This window comes from Drosophila erecta, unplaced genomic scaffold (assembly GCF_003286155.1).
Source record: "Drosophila erecta strain 14021-0224.00,06,07 unplaced genomic scaffold, DereRS2 tig00000000-arrow-pilon, whole genome shotgun sequence".
NCBI classification, from domain to species: Eukaryota; Metazoa; Arthropoda; class Insecta; order Diptera; family Drosophilidae; genus Drosophila; species Drosophila erecta.
The window spans coordinates 22,984,847-23,004,391 of NW_020825194.1; the positions used below are offsets into that span (position 1 = coordinate 22,984,847).

The 19,545-nt window shown below is 42.8% G+C and overlaps 3 protein-coding genes across 16 annotated transcripts in view; 1 reads left to right on the forward strand and 2 right to left on the reverse strand.

The window, feature by feature from the left end:
• Window positions 1-12,072, forward strand: part of LOC6553780 (putative transcription factor capicua) — a 44,539-nt gene extending 32,467 nt beyond the window's left edge. For 4 of the 14 annotated variants that reach the window (XM_026975855.1, XM_026975858.1, XM_026975856.1 and 1 more), the window contains exons 6-19: window positions 53-277; window positions 710-834; window positions 3,262-4,059; window positions 4,225-5,534; window positions 5,604-5,820; window positions 5,896-6,195; window positions 8,033-8,181; window positions 8,244-8,658; window positions 8,729-9,053; window positions 9,110-9,276; window positions 9,351-9,443; window positions 9,569-9,768; window positions 9,835-10,030; window positions 10,255-11,277. In XM_026975855.1, the coding sequence (XP_026831656.1) occupies window positions 53-277; window positions 710-834; window positions 3,262-4,059; window positions 4,225-5,534; window positions 5,604-5,820; window positions 5,896-6,195; window positions 8,033-8,181; window positions 8,244-8,658; window positions 8,729-9,053; window positions 9,110-9,276; window positions 9,351-9,443; window positions 9,569-9,768; window positions 9,835-10,030; window positions 10,255-10,334 (4,600 nt within the window). In that variant the 3' untranslated portion in view covers window positions 10,335-11,277. Of the gene's footprint in view, window positions 1-52; window positions 278-709; window positions 835-2,529; window positions 2,765-2,906; window positions 3,167-3,261; window positions 4,060-4,224; window positions 5,535-5,603; window positions 5,821-5,895; window positions 6,196-6,748; window positions 8,182-8,243; window positions 8,659-8,728; window positions 9,054-9,109; window positions 9,277-9,350; window positions 9,444-9,568; window positions 9,769-9,834; window positions 10,031-10,227 lie in introns of those variants that run through there. The other 10 variants (XM_026975863.1, XM_026975862.1, XM_026975861.1 and 7 more) reach the window with 10 other exon arrangements.
• Window positions 12,073-13,684: 1,612 nt separating this feature from the next.
• On the reverse strand, window positions 13,685-14,536 carry LOC6553779. The gene is made up of 2 exons (XM_001979410.3): window positions 14,345-14,536; window positions 13,685-14,283 (listed from the first exon to the last, which is right to left on the reverse strand). Exons 1-2 carry the CDS (start codon window positions 14,516-14,518, stop codon window positions 13,765-13,767), a joined length of 693 nt encoding a protein of 230 aa, XP_001979446.1. The 5' UTR covers window positions 14,519-14,536; the 3' UTR covers window positions 13,685-13,764.
• A 1,331-nt stretch (window positions 14,537-15,867) lies between these two features.
• On the reverse strand, window positions 15,868-17,257 carry LOC6553778. Its single transcript, XM_001979409.3, has 3 exons — window positions 17,067-17,257; window positions 16,193-16,565; window positions 15,868-16,120 (listed from the first exon to the last, which is right to left on the reverse strand). The coding sequence occupies exons 1-3, from the start codon at window positions 17,229-17,231 to the stop codon at window positions 15,957-15,959; spliced, it is 702 nt and encodes a 233-aa protein (XP_001979445.1). The 5' UTR covers window positions 17,232-17,257; the 3' UTR covers window positions 15,868-15,956.
• Between the last annotated feature and the right edge of the window lie 2,288 nt (window positions 17,258-19,545).

Here is a 19,545-nt window from a genome sequence, read left to right on the forward strand (position 1 = left end):
TGTTTGTTATAACTTCTCCCCTATCCTTTACCGCTTGCTAATAAACCGGCAGTGCCATCCACAGATCTCAGGCCACTACGCCGCACCGCTTCAAGAAGGGAGACATCGTGGAGTCGGAGTCCGGCGTGCGGAAGAAGTACAACGGGAAGCAGTGGCGCCGCCTGTGCATGCTCTGCACCAAGGAATCTCAGCGGCGCGGCTACTGCTCACGGCACCTCAACCAGAAGGGCAACAACAGTGCCCTGCCCTCGTCCACGGGCCCAGGTCGTCTGCTCAGGTGAGCTCTCCTTTACCCTCAGCAGAATTATTTTAAGTTACTTCAGTTTTCGATGAGTCTTGTATTAGTGTAGGCATTTTTAAATGTAACAGAATTTTTTAAATTTATATTTGGAGAACACTCCCTTTGCAATATTCCAATTACATGACTACTACATACATACATTGATTAATATACACTCAAAGATAAACTTTCAGCAGAATTCTTTATTATTGAACACCTGTCTGGGTGTCATAATATCTTTTCGAATGAATTTCCACCGAAAGTTTCTGTTACAACACCTTTTCATTCCGGCTAAACCAAATACTAAACCAAACACTTCAAGGCTGTTTTTTTTTTACAAATTTTTACAAATAAAATGTGTTTTGATCTCGTACATATGTATAAAATTATCAACTAACCTGCGCACCCATTTTGTTTCTTTATTATTAGCGACAGTCGATCGAGCAGTAAGACGCAGATCGATGAGGACACCTCTCGCGACTCGGAGACGTCGCCCAACTATCGGGTCAAAGGTCGCTACGATCAGGAGGAGACCGATGCGGCCGTCATGCTGGGTAAGTCTCTGCGGCACCATCACACCTCTTGACTCTTTACGATCTGGCAGAGGGCATCATAAAAGCATTTAAGACACCGTTCTCAAACCCGGGCCCAAACAATTTATTCATAGTTTGCAGCAATTCATTTCAAGGCTGGCCTTCCCTCGTGCCATCCCTTTTCGCCCTGTGCAGCGCCGGCTCAATCGTAAATCCATCTCGGTTCACGCAATTAGAGAGACAAGGCCAGATATTCTTCACGGCGCTTGTGGAAAATATTTCTTTGATTTCGGTTAGGGCCTGAAGAACTTTTGTGCACCCTACTTAGCGGGGGGAACGTTCTTCCCCAATACCCTTTTACAGTTTTCCCCCATTAAGGTATCTCTTCGGAATGCAGAAGACAGGAGGTCTTTCATTCAGAACCGGATTTCTCAGGCACTGAAAAAAGTCTCGTTTATAAGACCATAAAATGCAGGCCTAAAGTAAAGGGCTTGTCAAGCTCCTTCTGAACAGTAAATACGTAGCAATAAAGAGGCTTTTTTGACCCATGCATAAATTTTTATGGGTAAAATTTGTTATTCCTGAAGCTTAAGCCCACAGATAATAAAATCAATATTAATAAAACACATCGGAGATTAAAGAGACGCTGTTAGCTAGGAAACTTTTAACGTTTCCGAAAAAGCATTGGGACTTAAACGAATAAAATACATGTAACATCAAGAGGGCTTTTCGAGTCCTTTTTTAATGAATTCCACTTTTCAATAATGACAATAGTTTAATGTTCCATGTGTCCAAATAAATAATTACGTAGACTCCGAAATAATTGGTAACTTCAGATACTACGGATACTCTACCTAATTTAACGAAAAGGCTAGCGCACTTGGTCCAGTCGTGATGACCAAGACCTTTTCTTGTCTCTTGTTTTCTGGTTCGATGCATTTCCAATTCACCATAAAATGCATATCATAAAGTTTTATTGTGGCAGCGCCGTAGTTCTTTCTTTCTCCCTCCCGACCCCTGTCCATTTCTCACACACCTCAACAAAGGTCGTTTGTCCGTCCGCCTGGCCGCCGCTTTTCATGAAAGGTGTCGCTGCTGCGGCGCAAAGGTCGTGTCCGATTCCAATTTCGATCCCGAAAACGAATCAAGGGTTCCATTGTCCGCCGGAGAGAGCGGCAGATCTGCCCTCCCGCTCCCACTCCCACACGCTGGCCTCTTGAGAGTGTGACCGCAGCGTGATTTACACGCCAGACGCAGCGACTGCGCAGTCGCAGCGGAGAAGGGAGATGCTCGCAGTGGCGTAGTCAGAAATATGTTACCTAATTTATTTACATACATACATATGTAGGTTATTTAGCAGAGCAGTAGCAGAGGCAATGATGGTTAAGTTAAGCACTCGCAACATATGTATCAGTTCTAGTTTCCGATCGATTGTCAAATCTCCGAGTATTAGAATGTTTGTTTGCTGTTTCGATTTAAGCTAGTTGTCCGGTATCTTATTTTATCTATTTTAATATTCATCTGTTTACTATTTCCAACCAAGTATCCTTTGTTTGGATAACAAGATTTAAGAAATATCTTGTAAAATCTGTAAGGATTTTATATTGTATTTTGAGTGGGGATCAAACTATTTCAAAGAATTGCTTGGAATTGTGTTTCTGATCCCCTCTGCACGCCACTGGCGGAACGCATTCCTAAGCACCTGCAGAAGGTAAAATAAGTCGCGATCGCAGCGGCAGAGCCACTTGAGTCGAAACAAAGCGGTGGCTGCGACGCCGACGCCGGCAGAGGCTGCGTGCGAAGCGCAACAGATTCTTTTCTTTTATCCAGCTCTTTTTCTTGTTATTTGCCCTGTGCCTTTGATTCCTTTTTACCTAAACAAAAAAAATACACTTGAGAGCGGCCAGGCACGCACACACACACGAGCGCGTGCTGCACACCGACAGGGCAGGTAAACAAACATGGCGAGCGCGAGAGAGAGAGAGAAGAGATTGGAGCCGTGCAGCGAGCAGAGAGCGGCGCTCGATTTATGCTGCCGACGTCGCTGCCGCTGCCCTTGGAAAGAACGTCGTTGAAGAATCGGCGATTGCCGCATTTATGCTGAAAAGTGGGAACTGTCAAGAGCACAAAAAATAAGTGAAGAGCAAGAACGGAAAAAGCAAAGCGATGCGAATGCAGCGGACAAAGCGAATGTGACAACTACAACACGACGACGAAGGCAGAAAAGTGTATTTTAAGCAGCGGTTGGCCAGCCAGAGAGATTTCCGTGGAAATGCTCAAGAGGATCGCAAGGACGTCATGAATGCGTTCCAGGACTTTGAGCTGGGGGCCAAACTATATCTGCAGTGCTTATGTAATGCCAAAAAGATCGAAGAATAACCGAACCCCCACCGATTGTGCTGTCCTAAGTCAGTATTTAATTTTATCCCATTCTTCCATACTTTTCAGTATCGCTGAGCAGCTCCCGATCTGCCACGCCCTCGTACACCTCACCTGTTAACCATACCGGAGCCTCTCCTCTGAATGCCATAGCCCATTCGCCGGTGAATGTGTCCGCCAGTCATAGGCAGAACTTTTTCACACCCATTGCCAACCAGTCGCAGCAGCAACAGCAGCAGCAGCAGCAACCTGTGGCCGTACCGCTCGACTCGAAGTGGAAAACAACACCCAGTCCGGTGCTCTACAATGCCAGCAACAACAGCAGCAGCAGCAATAACAATAACAGCAACAACAACAACAATGACTGGGAGGTGGGCAGCAATAGCAATACTCATGTTGCAGCTACGGCACCAGCAACATCAACAGTTGGCGCTCAACCACTGCCGCCGCAAACGACGCCTGTTTCGCTGGTAATGCATGCCCCACCGCCGCAGCAGCACCCACTGCAGCAGCACCACCACCACCAGCCGCCTCCACCGCCACCTGCCAGCTTGCCAGCCCCATCGGCACCACCCACCAGCGGCAGCAGTAGTAGCCACAACAGCGTGGGTCATGCCACCAGCGTTATACGCATTTCAAGCAGCCAGCAGCAACATCAGCAACAACACCAGCAACAACACCAACAGCAGCCACATCCACATGTAGTTGTGACCGGCGGACAGACTTTTCATCCCGTAATAGTGGACGCCACTCAGCTATCGGTGCCGCTGCCACCCACAACGGTTTCATTTCATCAGCCAAACACGCCCACCTCAACAGCGGCGTCTGTGGCTTCAATGGGACAGGACAAGATGCTGACAAAAAACGGTAAGTTGCTCTAAGAAGTATGCCATCATTGGTGGATGGATGGATCATGGATCCATTCCCTACACATTGGCATGATGTTATAAATGTATAAATTATTAATTCGCTTGATTAAAGAACATAAACTCATTGTATCCTATAAAATACCATTACCTCCAATATTTGTAGGCTACAATGCGCACTGGTACAAGATATTACCGCACATGACGCCTATGAGCAAGGCGTCCCCAGCTCCGGTCACTCCGACCCTAACCACATCGGCCGGCAGTTACAATGTCGTGATGATGCAACAGCAGCAGCATCAGCAGCTTCAACAACAGCAGCAACTGCAGCAGCAGCAACAGTCGCCACCTCAGATGCCGCTGAACCACAACAACAATCATCTGATTGTGCCCGCCCCACTAAGCTCGCCGGGCAAACCACTCAACTGCTCAATGAACGATGCCAAGGCGGCGGCAGCAGCAGCGGCCGCAGTTGCCAACCAGAGGCAACATCAGCAGCAGCAGCAGCAGCAGGAGGAGCCGGACGATCAGCTGGACGATGATGTGTTTGAGGCCACGACACCCGGGATCAGTGCCAACAGTAAGAAACAAACTGCGGCTATGCGTCTGCCCACCCACAACAGCAACATACGCAAGCTGGAGGAATGCCATGATGCGAGCGATGGCGCTGCAGGTGCACCAACCACCTCGGCTGCCAAGCGAAGGAGTCAGTCGTTGAGCGCCCTGCAGCAACAGCAGCAGCAGCAGCAACAGCAGGCCGGAGCAGCAGGAACAGCAGCTGGGCAGCCGGCGAACAAGAAAATCCGGAGACCCATGAACGCTTTTATGATCTTCTCAAAGAAACACCGCAAAATGGTACACAAGAAGCATCCGAATCAGGACAACCGTACGGTCAGCAAGATTCTGGGCGAGTGGTGGTACGCCCTGAAGCCAGAGCAGAAGGCTCAGTACCACGAGCTGGCCAGCTCTGTTAAGGATGCACACTTCAAACTGCACCCGGAGTGGAAGTGGTGCTCCAAAGATCGCCGCAAGTCATCCACCTCGACAGCCACGCCTGGTGGAAAGGCGGGCGGCGCGGCCGCAACAGGTGACGCTAAACAGCGTCTGGTCTCGGTGGATGGCTCCGATTCCTTGGAGCACGATATGTGCCCCTCAACGCCAGGAGGCAGCGGCAGCTGCGGTGGTCAGGGCATGTCGTCCGACTTGCAGGGCGACATTATACCGCTGACGATTGACAACTATAATAGCACCTGTGATGAGGCGCCAACTACGATCTCTATGAAGGGCAACGGCAACGGAAAGCTGATGAAGAACGAGTTGCCATCTGACGAGGACGAGCAGATGCTGGTGGTGGAGGATGATCAGCCACAGCAGCCCGTGAAGAAGCTTGACTTGCACTGTCGCGAGCGGGTGAATGACTCGGAAATGGACGACGCTCCCTTTGACTATCGCAAGCAGCAGCCAGAGGCGAATCAGGTAAATTGTTAAAAATTGTATTGGTAAATTGGTAAAAAAAACTCAACGGCGGATTTCATAATTTTGCAGCGTTCTGCGGAGGAGCACAATACATCCGGTGCAAATGGCCAGGCCATAAACGCACCGCCGCTCAGCGGAGGAGAGCGCGAGATCACACTCAAACCTAAGGCTATCAAAGCACATCCGGTGCTGGAGAGCAACATGCTGCCGTACACCCAGATGTCCATCTACACGCAGTACACTAGTCCCAAGAACCCAATCGGTGTAACACCATTCCAACCCACAGGCGAGCAAACCCCTGCTTATTTAAAACACGACATTCCATGCTAATCGAATGATTCCCCAAAATTTTGCTCTTCAGGCGGCGCCTTCAAATCGATGCCCATCAGCCCCAAGGGCAGCGGTGGCAAGCCTGAGGACGCTGGCTCCCTCCAGCCACATATCAAGCAGGAGGACATCAAGCAGGAGCCGCCATCGCCTTACAAGCTGAACAATGGTTCGGGACCCGCCGCCGGAGGGGGCGTGGTCAGTGCTCCGCCACCGAACAGCGGAAGCGTCGGTGCCATCTTCAACTTCAATGTGCCAACGGCGACGGCTTTGAGTCAGAAGCAGTTTCACTACCCGATGCATCATCCCCATCGCAGTCCCACGGATCTTAGAGGTGAGTGACATGTTTCTTGATGGGATCCCCAAAGTAAATTTACCTACCCGTCGTTTTGGGACATTAAGGCAGTTGTAAAGTACATAAATATATACATGTAAAGTTATATATATACATTTAAAGTCGCACTATTCTGTTTTTTAATTATTATATTTTGGACGTATTATTTGTATGTTTTATTCCCCATAATTTAAACTTTATTTAGCTAGAACTGGCATTATTTCTACTATGATTTGTTGACGTCGTATGATTTCTTTTAAGCAGTATTTTGGCTTAAGTTGATGTGCCGAAAATGAATTTGGAGAAAATAAAATTGGAACATTCCCAGCACCTTCATAGACCGCCTCACGCCCAAGACCCACTTCTCATTTACCATTCGCAAGCTCATCGGCTAAGTTTTTCGATCAAAGGCTTTCTGCATAACATAACATCTTTCTCTCTGTTTCTTTCACTTTCTATCTCACACACAATTAACACACACCCCACTATTGATCTTCCTTTGTCGCGCTGTCATTTGTGTCACCTCACCCATAACAAAATCAATCGATCGCAGATGAAGAGGCTGATGGGGGAGAGATGGCACAGGGGCCAAAGTCGGGGGAGAGTAACGAGAAGGATAAGCTGGTCTTGGATGATGAGGAACGAGAGGAAGGCGAGGAGGAGGAAGAAGACGAGGAGGACGACGACGAAGACGACGAGGATGATGAGCAGTTCATGCAGGAGCTGGCCAGTGTGAACGCCAGAGCTGGTTTCGACGACCTTGTCCCATATGCCATGCCTAAGGTCGTTATAACGCCCACACCCACGCCACCGCCTGCGGCCACCATAGTGACCCCCATCAAGCGCAAGCAGTTCACCATAGTGCGATCCTTGACGCCGCTGCAGCCTTCGAACTCCCCGCACCAGCAGTTGAAGCATCTGCACCAGCGTCGCGGGGAAACTCCGCCAACGGTCATCACACGCGTGCCCACGCCCACCATCAATCATTTCACCATCATACGAACGCAACAACACCCACATTCCCATCCTCACAACACTCCGCCACCGTTGTTTTTCAAGCAGAAGGTTCAGGGCTCACCAGTGATTGCCACCGTCACATCCGCATTATCAGCATCATCATCCAACCCAGCCAATAACGAAGCCCCTAATAAATTTTCCAATTTTCCAACACAACACCAACCAACAACCACAACAACAACACCATGCAATACTAACAAAAACGCCACGCCAATCATACGAAAACTGTTGACGCTGCAAGATGGAGGCGAACTCGGCGGAAGCCATAAGGGCACAGGACGAGCGGCGATCCTGTATGATGCTTTGGTCCTTGACACGTTGCACGGTCAGGATGAGGAGGAGGAGGAAGATGAAGGGGACGGCGAAAGGCAGGAAAATCCAAAGGTGGCAGGCAAAGAGCAGGTTACCACATCCCAACCTGCGACCATGCTGCTAATCACCGATGTCAACGCGTACAATCAGCAGCACGTTGCTGGGAACGCAGCAACACCCGTGTCGGGAGCAGCTACCCTTCGACCAGTGTCCTTCATCAGTATTAACGCCTGCAATAAGATCACATTGCCAGCCAATGCCCGTATCCTGACTGCGGCCACGGCAACCGCCACGGCAGCTGGAGCAGCAGTTACCAGTCAGGCTGGAGCAACTCTTACCGTGATGACAAAGGCGTCGGCGACAACAAATCATAGTAGTAGTAGTGCCAGCGATATAACCATCACAGCAGCATCAGGTGCTTCTGTGCCCTCCAGTGGCTCCAGCATTGTCATGATAAACTCAACCACAATTCCTTCTTCATCATCCAATTCCACATCTTGTTCCGCAGCTGCCCACCAGGCGTGTGTGCCATCGTCGCCAGCGGGCATGGGATTGGGGCATGCAGCCAACATAGCCACGCCTCCAGCATCGGCGCCTGCCCAGATCATGGGGGGCGGTCCAGCCAGTCAGAAGATGTTCTTCGCCATGAGTCATCCGGTAAGCAACATTAAATTCACTGGTAGTCAGCACTTGAATAATAATGATTACGTGGTTTCCAGTATACGTTGCTGCAGCGCTCCCACCAACCGGGCACTCCCAGTCTAGAGCACTTGCAGCTGGATGCGTTTGCGCAAGGAGGTTACACTTTGAGGAACCACAATGGCTTGTCTTCTCTGCCGCCGCCCGTGAGTGCGCAACCCACGATGCTGCTCCATGGATACACGCCCAGCCATAGCGCCGATCCACCGGCTAGATCGCCTTCGTACAAATCGATGCCCTCTACTCCAAAATCGGCCACATATCTCATGAGTGCGCCACCGGATCGAGGCATGGATGGAGGAATGAGTGGATGTGCATCAGCAGCGGCAAGCGGAGGCGATGAGAGCGACATAGACGCGGATGGCCAGCAATTTATTTTGGCACCCACACCTGCGCAATTGGGTCGAGCTCCACTGCAGAGGCGTAAGAATCTATGTAAGTAATCTCCGGCAGATCACGTTGTTACTTCAAAGCAAAGACTAACCATCTTGCGTAATTCTTGCAGCTCAAAGCAAGTCGGAGAGCAATGTGTCCTTTGGCGGTAATCTGGGGGCCAGCAATGGACAACACATTAGTCGCAAGCTGCACTCACCCACAATGATGGAATCGTCGTCGCCCATCATAGGCCACGTGAACAGCAGTAACCTCAGCTCGGCCCTGCCCACGCCCACGTCCTCGACAACGACACCCAACAGTGATGAGCAACTGCCACTGACGCCGACAACCAGCAGCAGCAACAGTAACATAAATCAGCAGCCCAAGTCACCGATGAAAGGAGCTCCAGGATCAACGGCAGCGGCCCTGAAGAAGAAGAACGATGAGATGAATAAGTAAGAAGATAATATTTACCATTTGATTTATTTATCTAACGCCTATACATTCACAGCAGTGTGCTCAAGCAGGTAGATTTTGAGAAGAAGTACAAGGCCCTGCCGCAGTTCCAGCCTGAGGATTGCCAGTCCCCCAGTGCCATTGCTGTGCCTTCTTCGCCACGTGTCTATGGTACGAACTACCGCAAGAAGAACACGGCTCCGCCGCCAGTTCAGAAGCTAAGTAAGTTGTAAATTGGATAATTGGATCCAGTTACCGCAATGTACTATGACTATCATGTTCCCAATATTGTGCAGTGTGCGAGGACGACTCCATTGACGAACCAGCATCGGCACCGCCTACGACCACCCAGCGATTCTTTGGTCCGGACTTTAACAACGAGCTAAAGGGTAAGCTTAATTCATATATTTCTATACTCGTATAGGTTTATAGACCATGATTTTCGCTAAGGGGCGACCACATTTGAATGAGTTTGAATTATACCTTTACCTTTATTTTCAAATACCTAATGAAGACGAACGCCTTGCAGAACTGGAGAGCTCTGACCAAACGGGACGCTCACCCAGGACGCCAAAGACACCGCTACAAAGCGCTCGGTCCGATGCCAGTGAGAAAGGACATCGCAAGGTCCTGGAGACGCGTCGCAGCCTGGTCTTGCAGTTGTTTGCCGAGCACGGCAACTTTCCCACTGCCCAGGCCACCATGGCCTTTCAGGTAAGTTGTCCGCACACTTTTAATGTCTTCAACCACCCAATTCCTCATGCTAATGCCTTTCCACAGTCTAAGCACAGCGATGTTTTTCCGCGCAAGCAAGATCTGCAGCTGAAGATACGAGAGGTGCGTCAGAAGCTGCTGGGCCAAGCATCTTGCACTCCACACTCGGCGGGCCCCAACACACCGTCTGACTCCAACTCGTCGTCGACCACATTGAGTGCCAGTAGCGCCAGCTTGAATATGCAGGCCACCAGTGCGGCAGGTAATTAGAAGCAGTATATTGACGTGCCTCTAGATTCAAAACTTAAGCGTATTAAATTGCTTATGATGCAGTTTTGATATAGCTAAACATTTCCTGTCGTTTGACATTTATTGGTTTTTAAAAGTTGTTTTTTTTTAAGAAATGATTTAAGTTTAATTTTATTTTGGTTTCCATTTCCCAACGAAAACATTGTACAGATGTTTTTCAATATTACTGAACAACAGGTGGCCACCAACAACAGCACTCTGAGCAGCAGCCGCATTCCGCCACCAAAGCCACTGAATCTGATGCCAAGTACAAGTAATTTGGAGTTGACAAGGACGATGAGCTTGGCGGGGACAGGACAAGACAACAGATTGTTTGCTGCAAGTGACAAAATTACTTAAGGATAGTAAACGAATCGACAACAAGAATTGCAGCAGCGCAGACTCACAAAACGAAAGGAATATACAAAAAAGCTTACACTTAGCAAACGCTCATGCATCAGATGCGTGGTTAACTAGTTTTTATTATTAACAGCTAATAGCAAGAAAGCAACATACAGAGAATAGAGAAAATTACAAATTTTTAATTACAATAGGCATACATAATATGTACAAGCAACGTAATTTGTGAGTCGAGTGGAGAAACTGATTACAAATGAATTTATTAAGCAGCTTAATAAATCAGATGCAACCGAAACAAAGGAGAGGTAGAAATTTTGATGAAACTTTGAACTTTTGAAGCACATATGAAGTACATACATACATAGAAAACATACATAATCGAAACATTGTATAATCCCCGCGTAAAGGCTTAGGTTTTAATTTACAGGCAAAACTGCGACCAACAAATTGGAAGAGCAAAGAAAAAACTACGGAAATAGAAGTTAAGCTTCAACTTAAATTGCACATTAATTTTGAAGTGTATCAAGCACAAGCAAAGAATTGTATAAATCAAACAGTAAGAAACTTGAAATAAACACTGTAGTTTATTGTATATTTAGTAATAACATTTTTAACGAGAACAAATCCCCACAAAACACCCACACTAACACCCAATCGCACACATCCAAATGCTTTTAATCTGTTTGCTTTTGTTCTCAAAGCTTATGCAACATAAAACCTTTTTTAATTGTATGTACATTTCCTTGAATTGGCTTTTTACACTGTTGTCTAATTGAATTATAATTTATATATATATTTTTATTTTAGTATAGCCTGTTTTTAAATTGTACACATACCGAAAAATAAACTCTAAAAAGAAAATAATTTTAAAAAACTTATTACCGGCGATTGAAAGAAAACAAACAAGAGAGAGAATGAGAGAACTAACTGTCTTCCACTGTTGCTGCAATATACTATTTAATATTGTTTACCATTTCGGTTCAATTAAATTTAGTTGTAAATTAATGTTTTAAGTATGTGACTGCATTTTATTCATATGCAAAATTCTGTTCTTTGTGAGTTGTTTATTATTAAATGTTGTCGCTGATTTATGTGTTTAAATAATTTCTAATTTAGAAACCTTGCTAAAATTTATCGATTTATTGTCAGTCTCACATTCATGTGTTTTTCCCAAGAAGCAACAGTAACCAGAATTTCGACAAATTAAAAATAAATCATTATATACACTCAGAATACACAAAAGTAATCTAGAAACGCAAAAAGTTTTAGTATAAATATACACGTTATAGTTATTACAATCATTTAAAATATGCAATAAATAAAATCATCAAAAAAAAACACGTGAATTAATATAAATTTCGCTTCCATTGAAGCTGGACGCTGCAAAAAAAGATTAGCCAGAGATACAAAATCAACAAATATGTAAAATTTAAAATTAACTCACGTAGTCGTTTATATTTTTTTTAGTTTCATGTTTAATAATAATTTAATTATAGTTTCTTTATGACGATAAGTTTTAAATACCTATTAGTTATGTGTATTAATTAGTGAACAAACAAAATTTTATATTTTTAAAAGCGAATGGCCGTAAACTGTAGCGTGTTAATGTTAAAAAATACAAATAAAAACAAAAATAAAACCAAGTTTATAAGCATATTTGAGCCTGCGTGTGAACTTAATTCTAGTAGAAGCACACTGAAGTTTTACTTTCATTTTCACAAACTCCTCCTGAACTTCTCCCCTCAGCAAGCAAACTTGTGCCAATGTCAAAGCTTAACTGCAATACCTAAATATTGAACCCCCATGAAGCTAAGTAAAAATGTTTGTCAATTAGGTCAAGAGAAGGCAAAACAAACACTTTTTGACCTGTACCAAGTTCGAGAACGTATGCAAAATAAATAACTAATACAACAACGAACATTTTTGGCAACCAGCATTTCGGACTAAGAAAATTAATGACAGGAAATACTAAACAACCTTTGGCAATTACAAGAAGGAGAACAAAAATGAAACAAACTCAGTCAGCAAACACACAACAAAAAAGGCGTTTCGGATACAAAATTCTAAAATTCAGGTATTACAAAGAAAACAAAAATACAGATAGTGTTGTATAATGTTAAAAACAATTTTTGAACAAAGTAAAAATGAAAGATGAACTATTTAGCTATTTATACAAACGAGGCAAGTTAGTAAACTTTGGGAGTACGTGTAAAATTTATAAGGTGCTTTTATAACAAAATATTTGGTAGAGAAGCGAAGAACCTCCTCCCCCACATTAATATATAAATATACATATATTTTTCTCGAAGGGCAACCACTGTATTTTAAAATGCTTTTAAACGAAGGTGATTTAGAAACAAAGCCCAAAAAGGGTTAAAACACTTGTAATTCAGTTGTGAGCGATTCGCACATTTTGACGATAATGGAGAGTGTGTTTTTTATAGTTTTTAATCGAGGAGGGCATTTCAAACCATATGTGAACTCTCCTCAAAACATAGAGCTAAATATATATCTAAATACATCGGATTGATGACATCTCTAGTGGCAATCGAGGTTACACACTGTTGTTTGCGGTTTGTTTAGTTAATTGTTAAAAAGTAAACGGAAATCGAGAAATATTCTAGAAACGCGACTTTTGAGTTTTGTAGTGAATTTTCCGACTTATCATTTGCAATTGACTTTTGAAGGCTTTGTAAAATATTTAAAAAGAATGCATATATATATATATATATAAACCTTATTTGTGAAGTTAACTAATAAGCCAGTTAATGTGAAACATATTTTGTAAGCCACGAAACACTTAAGAAAAATTACGAATATTGAAATAATATACAAGATACAAATACGAACACAAACAGGATAGCTTAAAAAATACAAAATATTTAAGCACTGAAACGTGCAAATCTCATCCGATCGATACAAACACGTCTGAGACAGGGGCTTTCAGAAGAATGAATTTAATTAGTAGGATCCATTTAGGAGAAAGGATTGCGAGGCCCCGCACCTCGAAGACAAACGGTCATTACCAACAATCCACATACACTCAAAACACACACATATACTATATGTATAAATAAATATATACGACGATTAATTTATTGAATAAAAGAGAAATAAACATTCATAATTTTTGGAAAGATTTATATATTCATTGTGGGGTGTAAATAACTATATATTATTGTCCCATTTTTAAATTGAAACAACTTTATTCAATTCTAAAATTTATTATCAAATATTGCTGCACAATCAACTTTGGTATTCGATAAAAAACACATAAAAATAAATAAGGTATATAATTTAGTGACTCTAACCATTTTGTTCGATTGACCACCGCTGATAACAACCACCTTATATCGATTCCGCCACCTCCACGGGCACCTCCTGGAATATACTTCTCGCTGAGGATAGTACACTGATATCAGCGCAGTTTATAAAGGTTTCCTGGGCGCCACAGCCCATGGCACCCGTTCCATCCTCACAAACACCCCAATTATTTCCCGCCGTGTAAGTCCAGCGCAATACGCAGTGAATGCAGTTGAGATTGTTGGGAAGTTTCACGGTTACTGTGATATCGCCATAGGTTGTGTTGATGTAGTACTTCTGGCTACCGTCGGCGAAATTCAAGGGATATTGATTAAAGCAATCCTCCGACTCGCTGCCATTTTCGTCCAAATTGCAGATATTAAACCGGAAGTAGCCCAGATGATTGGCTGTGATCTTAACAATGACTTCCGCTTCAGCTACGCCGGCAAAGCTCTTAACAATCACTCCACTGCCATATTTTCCACCCAACTCATTGGGTCGCGGTTGCTCCAGGCTCCAATCATCCCCACACAGTCCACACTTGCCGTCATTTTCGGTTTGTTTCTAAAGGGTTAGAAACATCATTAAATGAGCTGCATAGAGTATATTTTGAAGGCACTCCTACCCAAAGTCCCCCGCAATATAATGCATTATCATCGTAGTTTGTTGGCGCCGAGGTATCGTATCGCCAACGCGAGGATCTGCCGGTTGGACTTAACATCATACCATGGCCCTCCAATTCAGCCATCCGATTTAAAAAGCCTAAGCTTAGAAACAGGATAAATTTATAGGTATTCATTTTGGTATCACTTTCTTTCTGGCCAAAAACGAACTGGTCGTGGGTTTATATAGGTCTACAAGTATATTCCCAAACCTTATCAGTTGGCGGGCAGTTTATGTTTGTTTTTGATTTTTCGCCTAATTACCGTGAATGCATCTTATCGGCTCATAATCACATTTTTGTTTATGATTATTGGTAGTTAAAATTTGGGAGAATTCCTTGTACCTAACCTGGAAATTGCGAAAACACGTATGACACATATAGCAATACGCGAAATTTTGGTAACTTAGAAGAATTGTTTATTAGACCATTATTGTTAGCAATGCCATTTTTATAGTAGTTCATTGGCTTAGAAAACACTTCACGTTTTCGCAAAACTTGTTTCACAAGGTCGCAGATTCTGAAGTACAATACTATCAGCTCAAAAAGGATTGATTAAAAAGCCGTTTATAAAATAAGAGAGAACCATGTAGTCCCTTGAACAACGTCCCTAAAATCTGCATGCTTAGTCCACACAAATTATGAAAATGATGTTACAGTTAGAAGGAAGCGTTTCTGACCCTATAAAGTATATAAGGATCACTTTTGTTGATCTACCCAAGACCATTAGCATGTAGTCGAGGATATGCTATTAATATCGATTATAGTCACAAAAACTTTTTGAGACCAGGTTGCTAAGTCTCAGATAGTCCTTCACAGCATAATTCTCGAGTTCATCGACTATCAGATACACGTTACTCAGCTAAAGGAAGTACGAACGAAAAATTTCAACATTTTTCTGGCATTTCCAAGAAACTGGCAAAAGAATACGAAAATTAAACAAAAAGTTTTATTAGGTTATTTTATTAAAGTTCAATTTTATATATAACTGGAAATTGGGGACTAAGACAACAAAATTCTGTATTAAAAAGATTGTAATGCCTCTTATTCCATAAATTAAAATAGGCCTTGAAACTGAGCAGTTTATTTGGTCAGTGTACTACGAGAATACCCTTTTTGGTGTTAGATGCAATGTGAAGATTGTGTTATTTGATTGACACTCTGTTACCCATAGGGCAAGTTAATCTAATCTGCTTAAAATATAGAAGTTTTAATGCTTAATTTGTATTATTTTCAATGCGCACTGTTTAGGTCAAAACCCAGCAGCAATGATGTATACCTAACGGCTGTAGAACAGGCATGTTATATTGAAAAATACTCTGCGAAAGCCAAGTTCTTATTTATAAAATCGTTTGCATAGTTTTGGGCTAACTTAATTAATAAAGCAAATATGTTTCTTGAAATGGGTCCATCTATAATAAAAGGTAAATGACCCCAGAATTTTTTGATTAGAAACAGCTGCACGGACCCAATAGACTAATGTTTTTAATGTTCACTCGTTTATTTATATAGCTTTGGCTGACTATTTGGCATTTTCAGACATAAATGGCAGTTCTTAAAATTTCAGTCTGGATTTTCAGGCGACCTCGACGGGAGCCACTGGCTCTGCTCCACTGACCAACTCCTTGACCAGGTTGCGACCCCAGTAGACGCTCACATCGGCGCAGTTCTTAAAGGTTTCCTGGGGGCCACAACCCAAGGCTCCGTTTCCGGAACTATCGCAGATGCCCCAGTTGTTGCCTGGAATATACAAGAAGTTCAATTAATTCACTTTAAGTTACAGTTCTGGTTGTTGTTCTGGCCAGCACTTACCACCCACATAGGTCCAGCGGAGGACGCAGTGAGAGCAGGTAAGACCCTGTGGCAGAACCGCCGTCACGTCGAATTCGCCGTTCTGGGTGCCGATGTACAATTTGTCGCTTCCATCGGGGAATCGCAGGCGGTTCTGCTCGAAGCACTCCTCCGACTCGCCACCGAAGGCATCCAAGTTGCACAGGTGGAACTCGAAATAGCCCAAGTGGTTGGTGGTGATCTTCACGCCCACGGTGATGCTATTGCCTGCCACGTAGCTCCTGGTCACCACGCCAGCTCCTCCGATGCTTCCTCCGATCTCGTTGGCACGCGGCTGGCCATCCAGGAAGTTGTCGCCGCACAGTCCACAGCGACCTCCATTGTTGGCCTGCGTCTACGGGTTTACGAAAACAAATTTGGTGTAAGAGATTGAAGGATGGAATATATCATAAAACGGAACATTATAGAAGTCACTGGAACATGTTTATACGAAACTAGAATAAACTTTATTAAAAGTAGTGTTTGTACTCAATATTAGAATTCCATAAAGAAAGCCACTGACTCTTTAAAAGCGTACTAAACATATATAGGTTAATGAACAATTTTCCCTATTTCTCACTACCTACTTAAATGACATCGTATCAGAAAATATGAGCAAGGATGTTGAGGGAAATACCATAGTTAGGAACAACATAAAGGGCTTCGTAGCACCCCGAATAATTTGGTAGTAATAGAATAAGAGATTGATATAGTCAATGCCTTGCAAACAGATTTGCCATTCGCATTACCCTATTGAAGAACAACATTCAGAATCCTGTGTACGTCCAAAGAGCTGCGTCAATCTTCAGTTCTGGTAGATATGTTCGGTTCCTCATCGAACTGGTCCCTCACTTACGTTCAATCCGCCGCAGAAGAGTTCGTTGTCGTTCCAGTTCTGGGGGGCGGATCCATCGTAGCGCCAACGGGAGGATCGACTGGGCGGGGACAGCATCATGCCGTGGGCGTCGATCTGCTGGAGGCCGATGGCCAGCAGCAAGGTCATGCTGAGCAGGTACTTCATGGTGTATATTTGGCTTTCACTTTCACAATGCCACCCGTATGGACGAACCGGGTTTTATATGTGCTCCTGTACGACTTATCAATCCCCCTGGGATCGAGAGTTTTACAGTAGCTCTCATGGCGATAAGAACGTATGATAACACTCAGTACAAATAATAAAAGTTCTGCAACTTTCGCCAACCTGTCAAAATCCGCAGAATCAACACTCCAGATAGGCCCTGTAGGATAACCATCTCCGTGTGGCATAATGAAATATTCATAAATATGTCGATCGACCATCACTAAGGTATGTGGCTTGTATGTGGCCCGAATAGATACTGTTGAAATTATAATCACCAACATGAAATCTGATGTTATTTTATTGCATTAAGCGATCTCATGTGTTTCCCATTGATTGTTTTGGGTTAACGGCTTATCGGTCGGCGATTTCTTTTATAATTGCCGGTTTAAAATAAATTCCTTAATTTTTGATGAATGCCAGTTTTGCCTTATTATCTTACCATCCTTTCATGAGTGCTCAGATATGGATCTTCATATATCGCGGTTGGGGAACAGTTTTATTATGACATCGCCCTGACAACCATCATATTATGCCCCACATTTTTTTTTATATTTGAGTTCCTTAAACATTTTTAATTTGCATGAGTTTCGGTGGACTTTAATAAATACTTTAATAATAAAATTCATTTGTTAATTTACTAAAATTGGGTAATTGAGTAATTCGGACAAATTTGGAAGTTTAGATATTTGTTGAATAAATAACTATCAGCTAACAAGAAGAAGTCTACCGTGTCTGTGCATCTGAATTATCTGAAAATGTTATATTAATTGATAAACTGTAAGAAATATACCACATTACAGAAGTTCTCAACTCTATGGCTCAACATATCTTAATCGGATTTTGGTATACCTCTAAATGTTTCTGGAGCAATTCTCTAAAAATCTGAATTTAAATTTAGAAATTTATTTTTCTTTAAATATTTTGTAATTTTGTTGATGAAGAAATTTAAAAAAATTAAGAAATGTCCCACGGCTGAAGTTCTAAACCCCATAACTCAACTTATCTTAATCGGATTTTGAAGTGGCATACCTCTAAAAGATTCTAGCGCATTTAAATTTAGAAATTCATTTAAAAATATTTTTTTTTTTTTTTGATGTTATGATGTTGTAGAAACTCCACAACTCAACTTATCTTAATCGGATTTTTAACTGGCATATCGCACATAAGCGTGGCACACATTTTTTTATTTTAATTTTTTTGTAATTATACCCCTTACTTGTAAAGTAAAAGGGTAAACTGGGTTCGTTGAAAAGTTTGTAAAGGGAAACTTTTCCGACCATATAAAGTATATATATTCTTGATCAGGATCAATAGCCGAGTCGATCTGGCCATGTCCGTATGGTCGCCTGTATTTCAGGAACAACAAAAGCTAGAATGCTGAGATAAAGCATGCAGCTTCCAGAGACATAGACGCTGCGAAAGTATATTATCAAAATATATATCAAAATGTTGCCACGCCCACTCTAACGCCCACAAGCCGCAAACTGTCGCGCTCACAATTTTGAAAAATCAGTCATAAATATATTAGTGAGTGAGATAGTGAGGTCTTTAAAGTGAGTAGTAAAAATTGTCTTAAATAAAGCCTGAAGAATGTTTAACTTACTGTCGGAACACATCGTTATTGCCGCTCTTAATATTTGTTTAGGAAACATATTTTCTTGTAGCCCTATAATTCCCAACTAGTTCTAGCGAAGACTGTAAGGAATGTCTTCTAATTTAGAGTCACAAAATTCGAGCAGTGAGTGTATGTGTATGTGTACGAGTATGTGTATGTATGTATGTATGTATGTATATATATATGTATGTATGTATGTATGTATGTGTGCATGTATGTATGTATGTATGTATGTATGTATGTATGTATGTATGTATGTATGTATGTATGTATGTATGTATGTATGTATGTATGTATGTATGTGCGTAAGTATGTACGTATATATGTGTGTAAGTATGTATGTATGTATGTGCGTAAGTATGTATGTATTTATGTGTGTAACATACAGTGTATGTGTTACTTGCACAAAGTAGTAAAAATTGTCTTAATTAAAGCCTGAAGAATGTTTAACTTACTGTCGGAACACATAATTATTGCCGCTTTTAATATTAGCTTAGGAAACATATTTTCTTGTAGCCCATAATTCCCATCTTGTTCTAGTGAAGACTGTAAGGCATGTCTTCTAATTTAGAGTCACAAAATATATTGCCGAGTATAACTGGGCATGTCTGCCTGTCCGTCCATCTGAACGTCGAGTTC

Bases quoted from the DNA above. Each gene is read 5' to 3' on its own strand.
- LOC6553779 (XM_001979410.3), bottom strand. From the start codon at position 14,518: ATGAATACCTATAAATTTATCCTGTTTCTAAGCTTAGGCTTTTTAAAT. The intron at 14,284-14,344 runs GTAGGAGTGCCT...CTAACCCTTTAG, and splicing joins TATATTGCGGGGGACTTTGG to AAACAAACCGAAAATGACGG.
- LOC6553778 (XM_001979409.3), bottom strand. From the start codon at position 17,231: ATGAAGTACCTGCTCAGCATGACCTTGCTGCTGGCCATCGGCCTCCAG. The intron at 16,566-17,066 runs GTAAGTGAGGGA...GTAAACCCGTAG, and splicing joins TCTTCTGCGGCGGATTGAAC to ACGCAGGCCAACAATGGAGG. The intron at 16,121-16,192 runs GTAAGTGCTGGC...TGTATATTCCAG, and splicing joins CCGCTGGACCTATGTGGGTG to GCAACAACTGGGGCATCTGC.